General features: G+C 37.6%; 1 protein-coding gene across 4 annotated transcripts in view; it reads right to left on the bottom strand.

Annotated features, from left to right (window-relative positions):
• LOC126832539 (uncharacterized) overlaps positions 1 to 15,062 on the bottom strand; it is a 96,484-nt gene that overhangs the window by 70,318 nt on the left and 11,104 nt on the right. For all 4 annotated transcript variants that reach the window (XM_056103418.1, XM_056103419.1, XM_056103420.1 and 1 more), the window contains exons 2-3: positions 2,291 to 2,350; positions 384 to 472 (exon numbers count right to left, since the gene is read on the bottom strand). In XM_056103418.1, the coding sequence (XP_055959393.1) occupies positions 384 to 447 (64 nt within the window). In that variant the 5' untranslated portion in view covers positions 448 to 472; positions 2,291 to 2,350. The remainder of the gene's footprint in view (positions 1 to 383; positions 473 to 2,290; positions 2,351 to 15,062) is intronic.

The following is a 15,062-nucleotide window of genomic DNA, read 5'->3' as shown; positions in this document are numbered from 1 at the left end:
GTATACCGGTAGTTGTTCAGATGGGACGAAAAACCAAAACCCCAATGTGTACACATAAAAGAATTCTTGACAATTGGAATTTGATAGAAGAGTAGGCTGTGGCTAAGATAAGATGTGCATCACGATTCATAGCCTACATGTATGATACGATTAATATCGAGAAATCTGCAGGTGACCTTTACATGTATGATACAATTAATATCGAGAAATCTGCAGGTATGATACAATTAATATCGAGAAATCTGCAGGTGACCTTAAAATGTATGATACGATTAATATCGAGAAATCTGCAGGTGACCTTAACATGTATGATACAATTAATATCGAGAAATCTGCTGGTGACCTTAACATGTATGTTTTATAGAACATACATGTAAACTTACCAAACGTATACAGCGGTGAAGTTTCGCCCCTCTGATATACTTTTTTTTGTTGTGCGTTCCACATACAAATTCTTCCATTTTGTCATTCTCTGTAAATTAAATAAAACAATAATATATCTGACTGTCATTTGTAATCAATCCCCAGTAAACTACTATATTGTGATAGTTGAATCTCTTAAAGGGATAACAGTTTGAAGATTAAAAGATTAGAACTAAACGAATAGAACTAACGAAAATAAAGAAACATTTTGAAATAAAATTTCACAAATCCATTCTAAGAATAATATGTCAGCAAGCCTGGACAATAACATCTGTCGCAGACTTTGTCAAGTACAAATTATCACACAAAAGGATGGACAACTGTCACAGATATTGTCAGAAACAAATTATCACATAACGTGAGAGAGAGTGAGAAATGGGGTTTAACGTCAACTCGACACAAACTAGGTCATTTCAGGACTAACATATGGTTCAATTTTATTTCAATAATTCGCTTGCGCGTAGGGGTCTTTAACAGTGGGAGGAAACCGGAGGACCCGGAGCAAACCCACGAGGTTGGACAGGCGACCTTACTTCTTGTCACGTACAACCTGGGATTCGAAACCAAGCCAGTGGCCTCAGTGACAGGCTTTAAAATACAGCGCGCACACACTAACCATTCAGCCATCCAACCCCCCCATCACATAACGTATAATATCATAATTAACAAGTGGATGTCATGCAAGATACACCCACATTTTGCAAGAGATGGCCAGAACGCCCAAATCAAATAGAAATGAGATCTTTTATAGATAAAATTATATCTCAAGTTTCGTAAAAATTGGATAAAAATTGTGACCTGTGATGGACGGACAGGGACGATAACAATTTACGTCCACATGAAAATGTGGGCATATAACCAGCGGCTGCCAGGCAGGATACGCCCACATTTTCGAGAGATGGATAGAGAACAAGCTAAAAAGAAAGCGATTTTTCGTACAATCAGGGGCCATAATTCAGGAAGTTACGGTCCGATATGCACGAATATCGAAAGGAACCGAGATCTTTGGGTTATAAACTTACATTTCAAGTTTCAACAAAATCGGATAAAAATTGTGACCTCTATAGGGTCCACAACCTTGATATACCACAATCTTGATATACCATATTTTTACGCTATTTGAGAACGAACGGCGGCTATTTTGTCTGTCAATTTTGGGCCGATTTTCATGAAATTCAAACTCATTCATCCTTAGGGTCTAACGGTGATATAATAATACGTTTTTTTAAATCGGATAAAAATTATGACCTCTATAGGGTCCACAAGCTAAAAACGCGATTTTTCGTACAATCAGGGACCATAATTCCGGAAGTTACGGTCCGATATGCGCGAATATCGAAAGGAACCGAGATCTTTGGGTTATAAACTTACATTTCAAGTTTCAACAAAATCGGATAAAAATTGTGACCTCTATAGGGTCCACAACCTTGATATACCATATTTTTACGCTATTTGAGAACGAACGGCGGCCATTTTGTCTGTCAATTTTGGGCCGATTTTCATGAAATTCGAATTTATTCATCCTTAGGGTGTAACGGTGATATAATAATACGGTTTTTCAAATCGGATAAAAATTATTACCTCTATAGGGTGCACAAGCTAAAAACACGATTTATCGTACAATCTGAGACGCCATAATTCAGGAAGTTACGGTCCAATATGCGCGAATATCGAAATGAACTGAGATCTTTGGGTTATAAACTTACATTTCAAGTTTCAACAAAATCGGATAAAAATTGTGACAGGGGCGACGGCATAATACGTCCACATGAAAATGTGGGCGTATAAAAAATGATAATTTGTATCTGCCAAAGTCTTCAGACTTGTACATGTATGTCAGGTAGGTAGAACTTGTTGCTTTACATACTTTTGTAGCAATGGTCTAATTCTTACTGCTACTTTGACTGAATCCATTTTGCTACTGGTTCTGTAATAAAGAATAAAGATACAATTTTAGCTTTCAATTTGATCGCATCTACAGATTGGTATTGTTTCAATTTTTATTGTCAATTTTTTTATATTTCAATTTGAGGGCAAGTTTTTTGCTGTCAGGCCAGCTTTTATGCCATGTACATCTATAAATTGGATCTAAATGTTTGATGACAATTGACATCCTCCAGAATCACAGTGTACCGTACTAGATAGAAGACTGAAATCAGCCAATAGAATACAACCTCATTGCGTTGATTATCGCTATTTCTGCATATGGACAAAACAGTCAAGTACCGTATGCGACATTTTTAAATTGGAATTACTGGAGGGCAAATAGCAACGGAGGGGGACAAAAGTGGGTTTGTAAAATCGATTTGGTCAATTGGTGCAAATTGTGCGCTAACACAGTAACTGACACAAACTAATCAAACTGATGAAAACTCGTGGAACATATAAATGACAAATTAAAGAGAATACAAGACAAGACTTAAGCATAAATACAATTTAACTCTCCTTAATTTAAGACAATTTGAATGTAGAATTACTTTTGCAATACTAATAGGCCTAAATTATAAATAAGTTATTAGGCTAAAGTGAGAGTCTTTTTACGGGAGCTTTTTTCTCATTTTTGAAATTGGGAGGTTTTTTTATGGCTCTCGCAGCATTTCGTGAACCTTTCCGTGGTGGAGACGAGTGCCGTTGTAAATGTAAGTAGGAGTGTCAATCTTCAAGTGCTATTTCCTTGACATTTTGATACACTTTTTATTTCACTCTGATTTCTCCACAAAATAAAATAAATAGATCTACAGCTTTCAAATTAACTAATTCTCCGATCATCTCCGAGAATAAATTCTGAAACTATAGTACAATGTCAAATTTAAAGTCTTTTTGATACATTCAATATCTCTACTGTCTGTTCCAAGAGATACTCTGACTCTCAAATTCCTTGCCATTTCTTCAGTTTTTAATTTCAACGGCCAAAAATTGGTGACATACCTGAAATTGTCATCCCGTTGCTCGCTACGTCGAGCCCTAACGCCTAAAAGTTCGAAAAGATCCACTCTCCTCTTGAAAATTTCACATATTTCGACATTGTTTCTTTCTCAAAACATCAACATTACGAGTGCGTCTGCGTAATGGGAGACTTGCATTTCGCGTATAGGGTAGACAGGTATCTCCTAATCGGGTACATTCGTTTAGAAATATATATTTTACTGGTGCAAGGTACTACATTTAATAACTTTAATTATAAAAACACTTAATGCATTGTCGGCCTATGAATTTTATATTTACTGGTGAAAGGATCATTAATTTTATATTTACTGGTGCAAGGTACTATATTTAATAAATTTAATTATAAAAACACTTCATGCTTAGTCGGCCTAGGTGTGGACTACTCCGAACATTTGGACAGTGATAACCTTTTAGTAGAGAACAACTTTGCTTTATGAAACTTTTCCGACAATCAATCATTATTTGTTTTGTCAAATTTTTGGGTATCAAAATTGAGAGAGTGAGAAATGGGGTTTAACGTTCACTTGACTCGATGATACAACAAAAAACACAATTACTATTTTAATTAAAGCGACATTTCGTTGAGGGTTCTCTCAACGTTTTCAAGTAAATGATGCTCAATAGTCAACGGGTGCTCTCGTCCGCTTGACAGCCTATCTTTTATAGTCCCATTGGTGCAGAAAAGTAGGAAATTTAAATAAAATTAAATGAGATTAAACATCCTACTGTTTTGCTCTGAGTGAGCTAATGAAGACAGGCATACACTATATACAGTGTACTATGACGGAAACTTTGCACGGATAGCGGCACTATTGAATTACAACTGTCAGAGTGTCTTTTACGTGCATGCCAATATGTACATGAGGACTTGATTTTTCGTATGACCCGAACAACTATACATGTACCTTATCCCTTGCCAGATCCTCCGCCCTGCCACAGTCCATAGAAAATTTCCGTCATAGCACTCTCCATTGCGTATGACTATCTTCAATAGTCCAATCGGTGCAGAAAAGTATGAAAATGAATTTTAAATGGGGTTTGAACATCCTACTATTTTGTTCCAAGTGGGCTAATGAAGAAGGGCATATGCTATAATGGTTAAAATGTTGTGATTTCGGGTTAAAATGCCGTGATGTTGGGTTATCGCCTTACGAAGGGTGATATCAGTCACCATATCTACTGGGTTTCTTTAATACTCATATTTATAGTATTTTATAGAGTCAGACTAGTGGACTAGTGAATGCACGGATTAGTGCACCCACGGACTAGTGAACCCGCAGACTAGTAATTGGTAATGATGGAAAAGTGTGTAAAGACCTGTTTTACAGGTTGGCGTGCACTTAGAACTATTGGTAATGACTATATGCGGAAATGCTGCTCTCCAGGCAAAATGTCTTTCCTACACTGTAAAAAATATCCATTTTTTATGTGGCCGAATTCCGTAATTTAACACCTTTTTTCTGTTAATCGATGGATTTTTGGGAGAAATTGTGTTAATTGTCTGAATTATTTCTTCAAATTACGTGTTTTATGTATTTCTGTGGAATATTCAGTATTAAACAGGAAATGTCCGTGAAATTTAGGGATAAAATGTTTTATTCCCTTCTATAACGGACTGAATTCTGTTATTTTACGGAATAAACGGTGGAATGACAAGGAAGTTCCGTGAAATTTAGGGATAAAATGTTTTATTCCGTTCTGTAATGGACTTAATTCTGTTGTTTTACGGGATAAACGGTGCAACGATAAGTAATCGTATACATATATAATCATTCCTAATAATCATCATGTTATAGTATTCATTTCAATTTTTTAACCATAATATGAAGAATCATATTTTGTAACGTTTGGTATATTAATTGACATGTATATCTAATTTCCATTATTTATAAGATCTATAAAGTGTATTGTTATTCATCATACGGTAATCAGATTGTAAGTATTTTCATAAATATGTAAAAGTATGTTTTAATGCTGCGGGTGTTAAGGTTGTAATATCTGGTAATCAAGCCCGCTAAAGTCCGGATAGTACAACCGGTTGGCCAGTGTAAGTCGGTTTGTCTCTATGGCAGAGTCTGCATACCTGCGAATTGATAATACCGCAAACTTTCATCTGAAAGCCTCCAACCACTGACGAGTAGCGGTTTGTGATACCTTGCTCTTGATTCTTTTAATAGCGAAAAGTGGTTACGTTTAAAAATTATTTGCGATATCACTTCGGTGGAAGCGGACGTTAAATAAAGCTATTTCACGCACGCGTATAAAGTCAATGGTTAATTCAATGAAATTTTTATCACCTTCATGGTCAGGAAACAAAATTTACCAGGATTTTTTTTTTCTGTATTTGAAAATGGAATTTATGTTAATTGAAGGAATTTCTGTAAATTACAGGAAAAACAAACACGGATAAAATTTTCCTGGTAATTTTTGTTTCCGGAATTTTTTACGTTTTTTCACGGAAATTTTTGTTACAGTGTAGCACATCTTCATTAGTAAGTGCAGTAATGCTGTTGTCCAGGCAAAATTTCTGTCATAGCACATCTTCATTACTAATTTTGATAAAGCCACGGTGGCTAAGTGCGTAAGATGCTGGCTCGGTAATCCGGAGGGCACGTGTTCGATCCCTGCATTGGTGGAGCAAGTTCATCAGGATTTTCCGACATGGTTTCCCCTTGTCAGAGGTGCAGGAACAAGAACAGTAGTCTAGTCACTCAGATGGGACAAAAAACCGAGGTACCATGTATACATTGGCTTGCACGAAAAGATCCCTTGGCAGTTGGATTCGATATTAGTAGGCCATAGTGCCGCTGCTGGGGCAAAATTTCCCTCATAGCACATTGTATGGTATGTACCTGTCTTCATTAGCCCAGTCGGAGCAGAACAGTAGGACAATAAACCGATTTCATCAGGACAAACCTACATGAGGAAAAACCTACATTTTACAAACTTAGTAATTAGTAATGGGGGGGGGGGGGGGTGGATGGCTGAATGATTAGCGTGCGGGCGCTGTATCATAAAGTTTGTCATTGAGTTGACTGGCTTGGTTTCGAATCCCCGGTTGTACGTGACAAGGAGTAGGGTCGCCTGTCCAACCTCCGGTTTTCTCCCACTGCTAAAGACCCCTACGCGCAAGCGAATTATGTAAATAAAAATTAAACCATATGTTAGTCCCGAAATGACCTAGTTTGTGTCGAGTAGACGTTAAACCCCATTTCTCTCTCTCCCTCTCTAGTAATTAGTAACACACTGGCTAGCAAATGAGGGGTTCAATTTCCGTGTTGGTCGAGAAAAATGAAATGAAATCGGGTTTAACGTCCTACTGTTCTGCTCCTAAACTGAGCTAATGAAGACGAGCATACGCCATACAGTATGCTATGAAGGAAATTTTGCCCAGGCAGCGGTGCTATGGCCTACTCTTATATCAAGTTCCAACTACCAAGGGATCTTTCATGTGCACTCCTGTGTGTAAACGTGACCTCAGTTTTTCATCCCTGACTAGACAGCTGTTCTTGTCAGGCCCTCCGTCCTGTATCACTGACAAGGGGAAAACACGCAGGAAAATCTGGATGAACTTTCTCAGCCAATGCAGGGATCGAACACCCGACCTCCAGGCTAGCGAGTCAGCGTCTTACCCACTTAGCCAACGTGATCCCCATGTTGGTCAAGAAAGTTCCTTTTGTTAGTAGTGGTGTAGGACAGAGGACCTCAAAAAAACAGTGTCTAGTCCATCACGTGGGTGTGCACGTAAAAGAACCCTTGACATTTGGAATTTGAAATGAGAGTAGATCATTCATTCATTCGTTTTCTCTTTGTGTGTCACCTACAGACCGCAACTATTAAAGGAGCTAGATCTCTATTCTTGGGCACTTAGAAATGGATACAAAATGTAATGAAATGAAATGGGGTTTAACGTCCAACTGTTCTGCTCCGAACTGGGCTAATGAAGATGGCCATACACCATACAGTGTGTTATCAGGGAAATTTTGCCCCGACAGTGGCACTATGGCCTACTCTTATATCGCATTCCAACTGTCAAGGGATCTTTTACATGCATGCCAATGTGTACACGGGACCTCGGGTTTTTTAGCCCATCTGAACAACTAGACAGCTGTCCTTGTCAGGCTCTCCGTCCTGCATCACTGACAAGGGGAAACCACGCCGGAAATCTGGATGAACTTTCTCGGCCAAGGTCCAGTGTACACATTGGCGTGCACATAAAAGATCCCCTGGCAGTTGGAATTCGATACAAGAGTAGGCCATAGCGCTGCTGCCCGGGCAAAATTTCCCTCATAGCACACTGTATGGCTAACCTTTTGCGTCTCTTCAAAATATTTCAAATCTTTTGTCATGGATCAACCATTGCAAATATCCGTGTTACAATTATATTTGAAATGTGTTAAACCAATTCTGCAACACATGTAATATTGGTGTAGTATATATCTTTGTTTATACACCCAAATATCAATTTTGGCCCTGTTTGTCCGTACACTGGGTGTGAAATGTGAATCATTCCCATTGTGAGAGGACAAGCATTATCAATATACAGCTTTTCAGGATTTTGCCTTCCTTGGTTAATTCTCCCTTTTTCAAATGCAATAGATGCTGTGTTTATTCTTAATTGATCTTTTTCAAATTTGTGTTACACACTGGAATCATGAGAGGACGAAACCTATCAATATTCAGCATTCCACAACATTCCATTCCAGTGTCAGCCGAGAAAGTTCTTCGTGATTTCCAGACTTGGTTTCCTCCCCTTGTCAGAGGTGCAGGACAGAGGGCCTGACAAGGAGGGACAGCTGTCTAGTCGTTTGGATGGTATGAATGACCGAGGTCCTGTGCAAACATTGGTGTGCACGTGAAAGATCCCTTGAAAGTTTGAATTCGATATAAGAGTAGGCTTTAGCGCCGCTGTCTGGATAAAATTCCATAATAGGACACTGTATAGCATATTTCCATGTCATTAGCCCTGTCGGAATAGGACATTAAACCCCATTTCATTTCACTCATTCCAAAGTTAACTCCTATTCCATCAATACCTTGAGCAAATAAGATAGAGGCTATAGGTTTTGGCCCAATTTGGTCAATATCCCAGTTTTTTCTTTCTTATATGCATATCAACACTTTCATAGCGCTAATGTAGACCTTTTTCTTGAACATTTTCCCTTGTCAGTGATGCCGGACAGAGGACCTGACATGGATGGCTGACTAGTCATACGGAAGGGACAAAAAAAAAAACCAAGGTACAGTGTAAACTCAAGTGTGTGTGTGTGTGTGAAAGATCCCTTGGCAGTTGGAATTTTATATAAGAGTACGCCATAGCTCTGCACACTGTGTGGCATATGCCCGTCTTCATTTCTAAAACAGCTGTGGATAAAAACTGTTAATATTTAAATGTGTATTTTGTATTTTATAACATTATATTTTTGTCTTTTAAATAAAGTATATGTATACATACTTGTAGTATATTTTGTCATATAATTCTGCTAGATTTTTAACTTTTCTGTGCAATACATTTAGAATTCTCACTGGTTATGGGTAGATAGAGAGCAATGGGGTAAAACATCCAACAGACATAAACTGTCCTTTGGGACTAAGTGATTTAATTCAAGTTGAATAATTCATCCGCACCGGGAATCTTTAGTAGTAGGAGGACCCAGAGAAAACCCATGTTCAAGTTGGGTGTGGAAACAAACCACTTGACTCAATGACAGACCTTATGATCTAAAGCGCACACATTGGACCACTCAACTTTTAGCCTCACCCACGGGTCAGGAAAATTTGATTATTGGTTGAATGTACTTCCCATTTACTGCCGCATATAATGAATAATTTTGAAGGTTTTAATGCTCATCAAAATTTGACATTAGAATTGCATCCGTAAATGATGTTAATTTAATGTTAGATTTACGTTATAATGGTCGGTTAGATATCCATCATTTTGCTCATCCTTTTAACGACAATTTAACGTCAGGAAATGACGTTAATCTAGCGTAAAGTTTACTTCATTTTTACGTTATATTTACATCATTTTCTGACGTAAATCTAACGTAAAGTTTACGTCATTTTCTGACGTAAATCTAACGAAAATGACGTAAACTTTACGCAAAGTAAAGGTCCACAACCTTGATATACCATATTTTTACGGTATTTGAGAACGAGGGGCGGCCATTATGTCTGTCAGTTTTGGGCCGATTTTCACGAAATTCGAACTCAGTCGTCCTTAGGGTGTAACGGTGATATAATAATACGTTTTTTTAAATCGGATAAAAATTATGACCTATAGGGTCCACAAGCTAAAAACATGATTTTTCGTACAATCAGGGGCTATAATTCAGGAAGTTACGGTCCGATATGCGCGAATATCGAAGGGAAGCGAGATCTTTGGGTTATAAACTTACATTTAAAGTTTCAACAAAATCGGATAAAAATTGTGACCTCTATAGGGTCCACAACCTTGATATACCATATTTTTACGCTATTTGAGAACGACCGGCGGCCATTTTGTCTGTCAGTTTGGGGCCGATTTTCACGAAATTCAAACTCAACTGTCATTAGGGTTTAATGGTGATATAATAAAACGTTTTTTTAAATCGGATAAAAATTATGACCTCTAGTCTATATGGTCCACAAGCTAAAAACGCGATTTGTCATACAATAAGGGGCCATAATTCATGAAGTTACGGTCCGATGTGCGCGAATATCGAAAGGAACCGAGATCTTTGTGTTCTAAACTAACATTTCAAGTTTCAACAAAATCGGATAAAAATTGTGACCTCTATAGGGTCCACAACCTTGATATACCATATTTTTACGCTATTTGAGAACAAAGGGCGGCCATTTTGTCAGTCAGTTTTGGGCCGATTTTCACGAAATTAGAACTCAGCCGTCCTTAGGGTGTAACGGTGATATGTTAACATGTTTTTTTAAATCGGATAAAAATTATGACCTCTATAAGGTCCACAAGCCAAAAAACGTGTTTTTGCGTACAATCACAGGCCATGATTCATGAAGTTACGGTCCAATATGCGCGAATATTGAAAGGAACCGAGATCTTTGTGTTATAAACTTACATTTCAAGTTTCAACAAAATCGGATAAAAATTGTGACCTCTATAGGGTCCACAACCTTGATATACCATATTTTTACGCTATTTGAGAACGAAGGGCGGCCATTTTGTCTGTCAGTTTTGGGCCGATTTTCACGAAATTCGAACTCGGCCGTCCTTAGGGTTTAACGGTGATATAATAGTACGGTTTTTTAAATCGAATAAAAATTATGACCTCTATAAGATCCACAATCCAAAAAAACGCGTTTTTACGTACAATCAGGGGCCATACTTCAGGAAGTTACAGTCCGATATGCGCGAATATCGAAAGGAACCGAGATCTTTGGGTTATAAACTTACATTTCAAGTTTCAACAAAATCGGATAAAAATTGTGACCTCTACAGTGTTCACAAGCCAAAAACGTGATTTTTCGTGCAATCAGGGGCCATAATCCATGAAGTTACAGTCCGATAGATGCCAATATCGAAAGGAACCGAGATCTTAGGGTGATAAACCTATATTTCAAGTTTCATTGAAATCAGATAAAAATTGTGACCTGTAGACTGTTCACAAACAATTGTGGACGGATGGACAGGGGCGACGACAATATACGTCCACATGAAAATGTGGGTGTATAAAAAATAATTATCCGATTGACACAGAATCAACGGCATGGTATACATGTTGGCACTATCTATAATACTAATTAATACAAAATATTATCTTATCGCAAATTAGCTGATATATATCTGGATAGTCCTCGTAAATATGCAGAGCAAGGCGGGAATCGATTTTCGTACTCCGTTTTCCCGCATATGTTATTTAACTTTTTTATTTGATAATATTTGTATTCTAAACATTAATCTACATGTAGGGTTGATATATAACATCAACCAAATATCCATGAATCATTTTGAATTTTTGCTATTTCTGACAAATAGGCAGTTTTGTAGGAGTCACTTTTCAAAAGAATAAAATATTGTTCTATTTTAATGACATTTGCTAGATTTGATACTGCAGCTGTAAATTAGTGTAACATTCTTGTCATTAGAAATGGCATCATTTTGGCAAAATTGGTACTTTTAGCCCTTATTAAACAAACTTTAATGTCAAATATACCTGTTTGTTCATAATTAAATTTTAAAACTTTAATTCCACATATCGAAAAGCACAAACCACTGCGAACATATGAATATATCAAAAGATAGTTTGTAACTTTATGCAATTGTCCAAAGTACCTTTTTATGTTGTTTACCCAAACACATCTACAGTGATTTTAAAAAAAAACCCAACATATTTTCAACCCTTAAAGCAAACATGTTTTTTTTTCTAAAGAGTGTTATTCAGTGCCATTTAATAATGATGTTTACTAATTTCGTTTAAGTAATATTGTGTAGATATCCGATAAAGCATTGGTCATTTTGTAAGTGTTCCACACGTTAACATGCTATCATAAATGGCAATTTCGCCTAAATAGTTAACACGTGTAACATGCTCATGGGAATATGTTAAGTGACGTCCGTTAAAGGATTACGAGCACCGGTGAAACCCGTCATGACTGCATCGCAGTTAAAGTTTTCCATAATTTTCTGAGCTCTTTCTAAACCCCCTTTTTGCAACATAAATACCGTTATTTTAATATTCCTCACAGTTCACTGCTGGATCTTAGATATTCATAGTATTGTTATTTGACAACAGTTCAGATTTATTTCAGATATTCAGCTAGAAAAGACAAAAAAAGCGAATCTTCGAAAATATAACCCCTTGAATAATTGATTATTGTTATCTACAGTTTATTATTTAAAGATGAAAATTACGCGAGATGTCAAGAAAATTAACCAAACTATTATGTAGTTATTTCGAGAAACAGAATTATTTACTCCTCGCAGTGTTTCATTTGAATAGATCTAATCCCACTTAACACTGCTGTAATGGAAGCAAATTTCTGTTCCAAATTATGACTGGTCAATAGTCCGATTAACAACCAATAGCTAACTGCGTAACAATTTCATTAGGCTTTAAACAGAGCTCCAAATTGGACCAAATATCTTTACATAACGTTACGTCATGACTCAAGAAATATACGCCCAATTAACCAGTACATAGCCAAAATTGTAGAAAAACTTATTGCGTGACAAACGAGGCTGTCAAAACGGATACAATATAAACAATACTGTTTGGGGACGAATAATACTTTCACCGTTTTTAATACATGTATCTTAAATCACTGTCCAAAGTTTCAGGGAAGACCCCAGATTAAACGAAGCGCTGTGATGTTGCTCTACTTGGGATAGATTTGATTGAACGGGAAGAATAGACACACTCCCGCAAAAGCTGAAGTATCAGAAGTCAATCCAGCAATGGCCAGAAAGGGATTTCTCGAGACAATAGCTTCAGGAATATGTGTTCTGCGTTGCATAACCTTGATTGAAGATATGAAATGAAATGATGTAATTGATGTTTAATGGCACGCCTGCATCAACCGGGCGCAATCTGGTTAATAATAAAACACAGATCTTATTTCGTTTTGTTTTTATAGTTCAAAATTTCGTTTTACTTGTCTTTGTCTTTACTACACTTGGATCTGGAAGTTAAAACTCGTGTTCTGAATGGTGTCGGGGATAAGCCAATGAAACGGTCTGTTACGGCGAGCTTTAGGCATGTTTTTCACGGAACTGTGGGTAATCCACTAGTAACATCAATGCTGATTGGTTAATCAAATGTCTGACGTCATAGGGTCATAAGTCGGTCTTTTCACTCCTGACGTGACCTATCGCTATAACTTGTCAGACCTTCATGTAGTGTAGGCCATCGAAAGTATAAAAAAACGAAACGAAATATAGATCTGTATTTTAATCAGATTGAACCAGGCGATAATATGCCAGACATAATTATTATATAAAAATCGTTTTACATTTGTTGTAGGCTTCACGAGAAATTAGGTTACATATACATTTAGTCTAATCATCGCTCCAGCCTAAATTCAACTTTAAATTGTCTAATAAAGGCAAAGTCGTAAGCAAGGCAATAACTTATATTAACTATGCAATCCGCGATTACTTTTGCATATTATGGACCAAGTTATTGTGTACGCCTATAGCCCCCTTCAAAATTTCCATCACATGCAGTTCAGGATAAAATTTGTACGCAGTTTATATGAATATCAAAACGCTACAGCCCTCGGGGCCAATTAAATATTCAACTCAGTTGGACAAACTGCAGTGGTCTTGGATTCCGTAAAAATAAAAGTTATATTCTACTGGGCCGAAACAACTTCCTTGACATCCAAGTAGACCGAAACGACTCGAGCCAAACCAACGCCCCCTCCATCTTCGAGTCTTCCGGATAACTAGATCAAACATGGCTGATGTTCAACAGCAGGATGTAAACAAATAGGTGGGTAGAGTTAACAATATGAGAGGGGGAACCTAGAACAAACTGCAACAGAAATAATTTCTTTGGGAACTGTTCAGGTATGGTCTCTAGTACTCCCATAACAAAAGCGACCATTATCGGTCTTGGGGAAATTTGCATAATTAACATAAATTCAAGATGGCCGCCAGTGGACCAGAAAATCGCCGAAATCTCCGAAACGGTTGACTTTAAAGGAAATAAATGTATCACCGACCTGTAGGAAATCGATACTTGCGAGTTCAAAAATGCTGGCATTTTTTACCCACGACCTTACTGTGACGTTGTAACGTCAGTTCGTCGTTCTGATTGTGACGTCATTATCAAATTTAATTGTAACTGCGCTTGGAAAACTGCTGGAAACTACGAACTGCCATACAATTTGTACAAAAGAACACATTTTCCCCAAACTGAAACTATCTTTCATATTTATTACCAGAATATAGAAATATCAATGAAAAGGAACACATGTAATTTTTCCAGAACCAGCCAATGAGACCAAAACTTTCAGAGTTTGTACAAGATATACTCCGACATTCTCCACACCCAGCAGCACAAGCCAAACCATGCTTACGGCAGCTACATCGCTTGGAATTACAGCCCGCGTTGCAGCTACAACGTATGATTTTCAGTAGTGATTCAGGTGCAGGTGGGCTGTCCATCGTCTTCGGAACGTATTTTTCTTTTGAAATTTGCCAACCCCAATGTTCTGGATTTAGTTCTGTGGCAACGTTAATCCAGACTTGAACCTGGTGGTACACTCGGTAGCTGTGATATTTTGCAGCATCTTCAGTTGGGGGTAGAGACTGTACTTGTATAGGTGAAGAACTTGTCATTACTTTCTCTGACCACTTCCTGCAATGCAGTACGTTCAGCCTTTCGTCGTCTCTCCCACCATAAATCAATACCAGCACTTTCTCGCCAGCAGCAGCAATCTCAGATGTTGTAGCTGAACTCTTCGTAAATACGTGACCAAGTTGACGAAGCTGTGACGATAAGAGAGCTTTTTTCAGTATTATGCCTTTCCCGATACCATACAATCTGGAAGTGGTGTCGCACCCGCCGATGGCATGAATAAAGGGAAGGATTTGACATATTTCTGTCCCAAGCTTGTTTATGATGCAACCTATATCCCAAGGAGCTCTCTTGGATCTATGACCGGATTTCATAATTAGAATACCAGGCTCGAGATTACCAGTGTGATGACACAGCAGTATTAAAACATCAGTATTTTCT

Source organism: Patella vulgata, chromosome 9 (assembly GCF_932274485.2).
Source record: "Patella vulgata chromosome 9, xgPatVulg1.2, whole genome shotgun sequence".
Classification (NCBI taxonomy): domain Eukaryota; kingdom Metazoa; phylum Mollusca; class Gastropoda; family Patellidae; genus Patella; species Patella vulgata.
The sequence above is the reverse complement of the archived record's forward strand: the minus strand, read 5'-3'. Positions and strand labels throughout refer to the sequence as shown.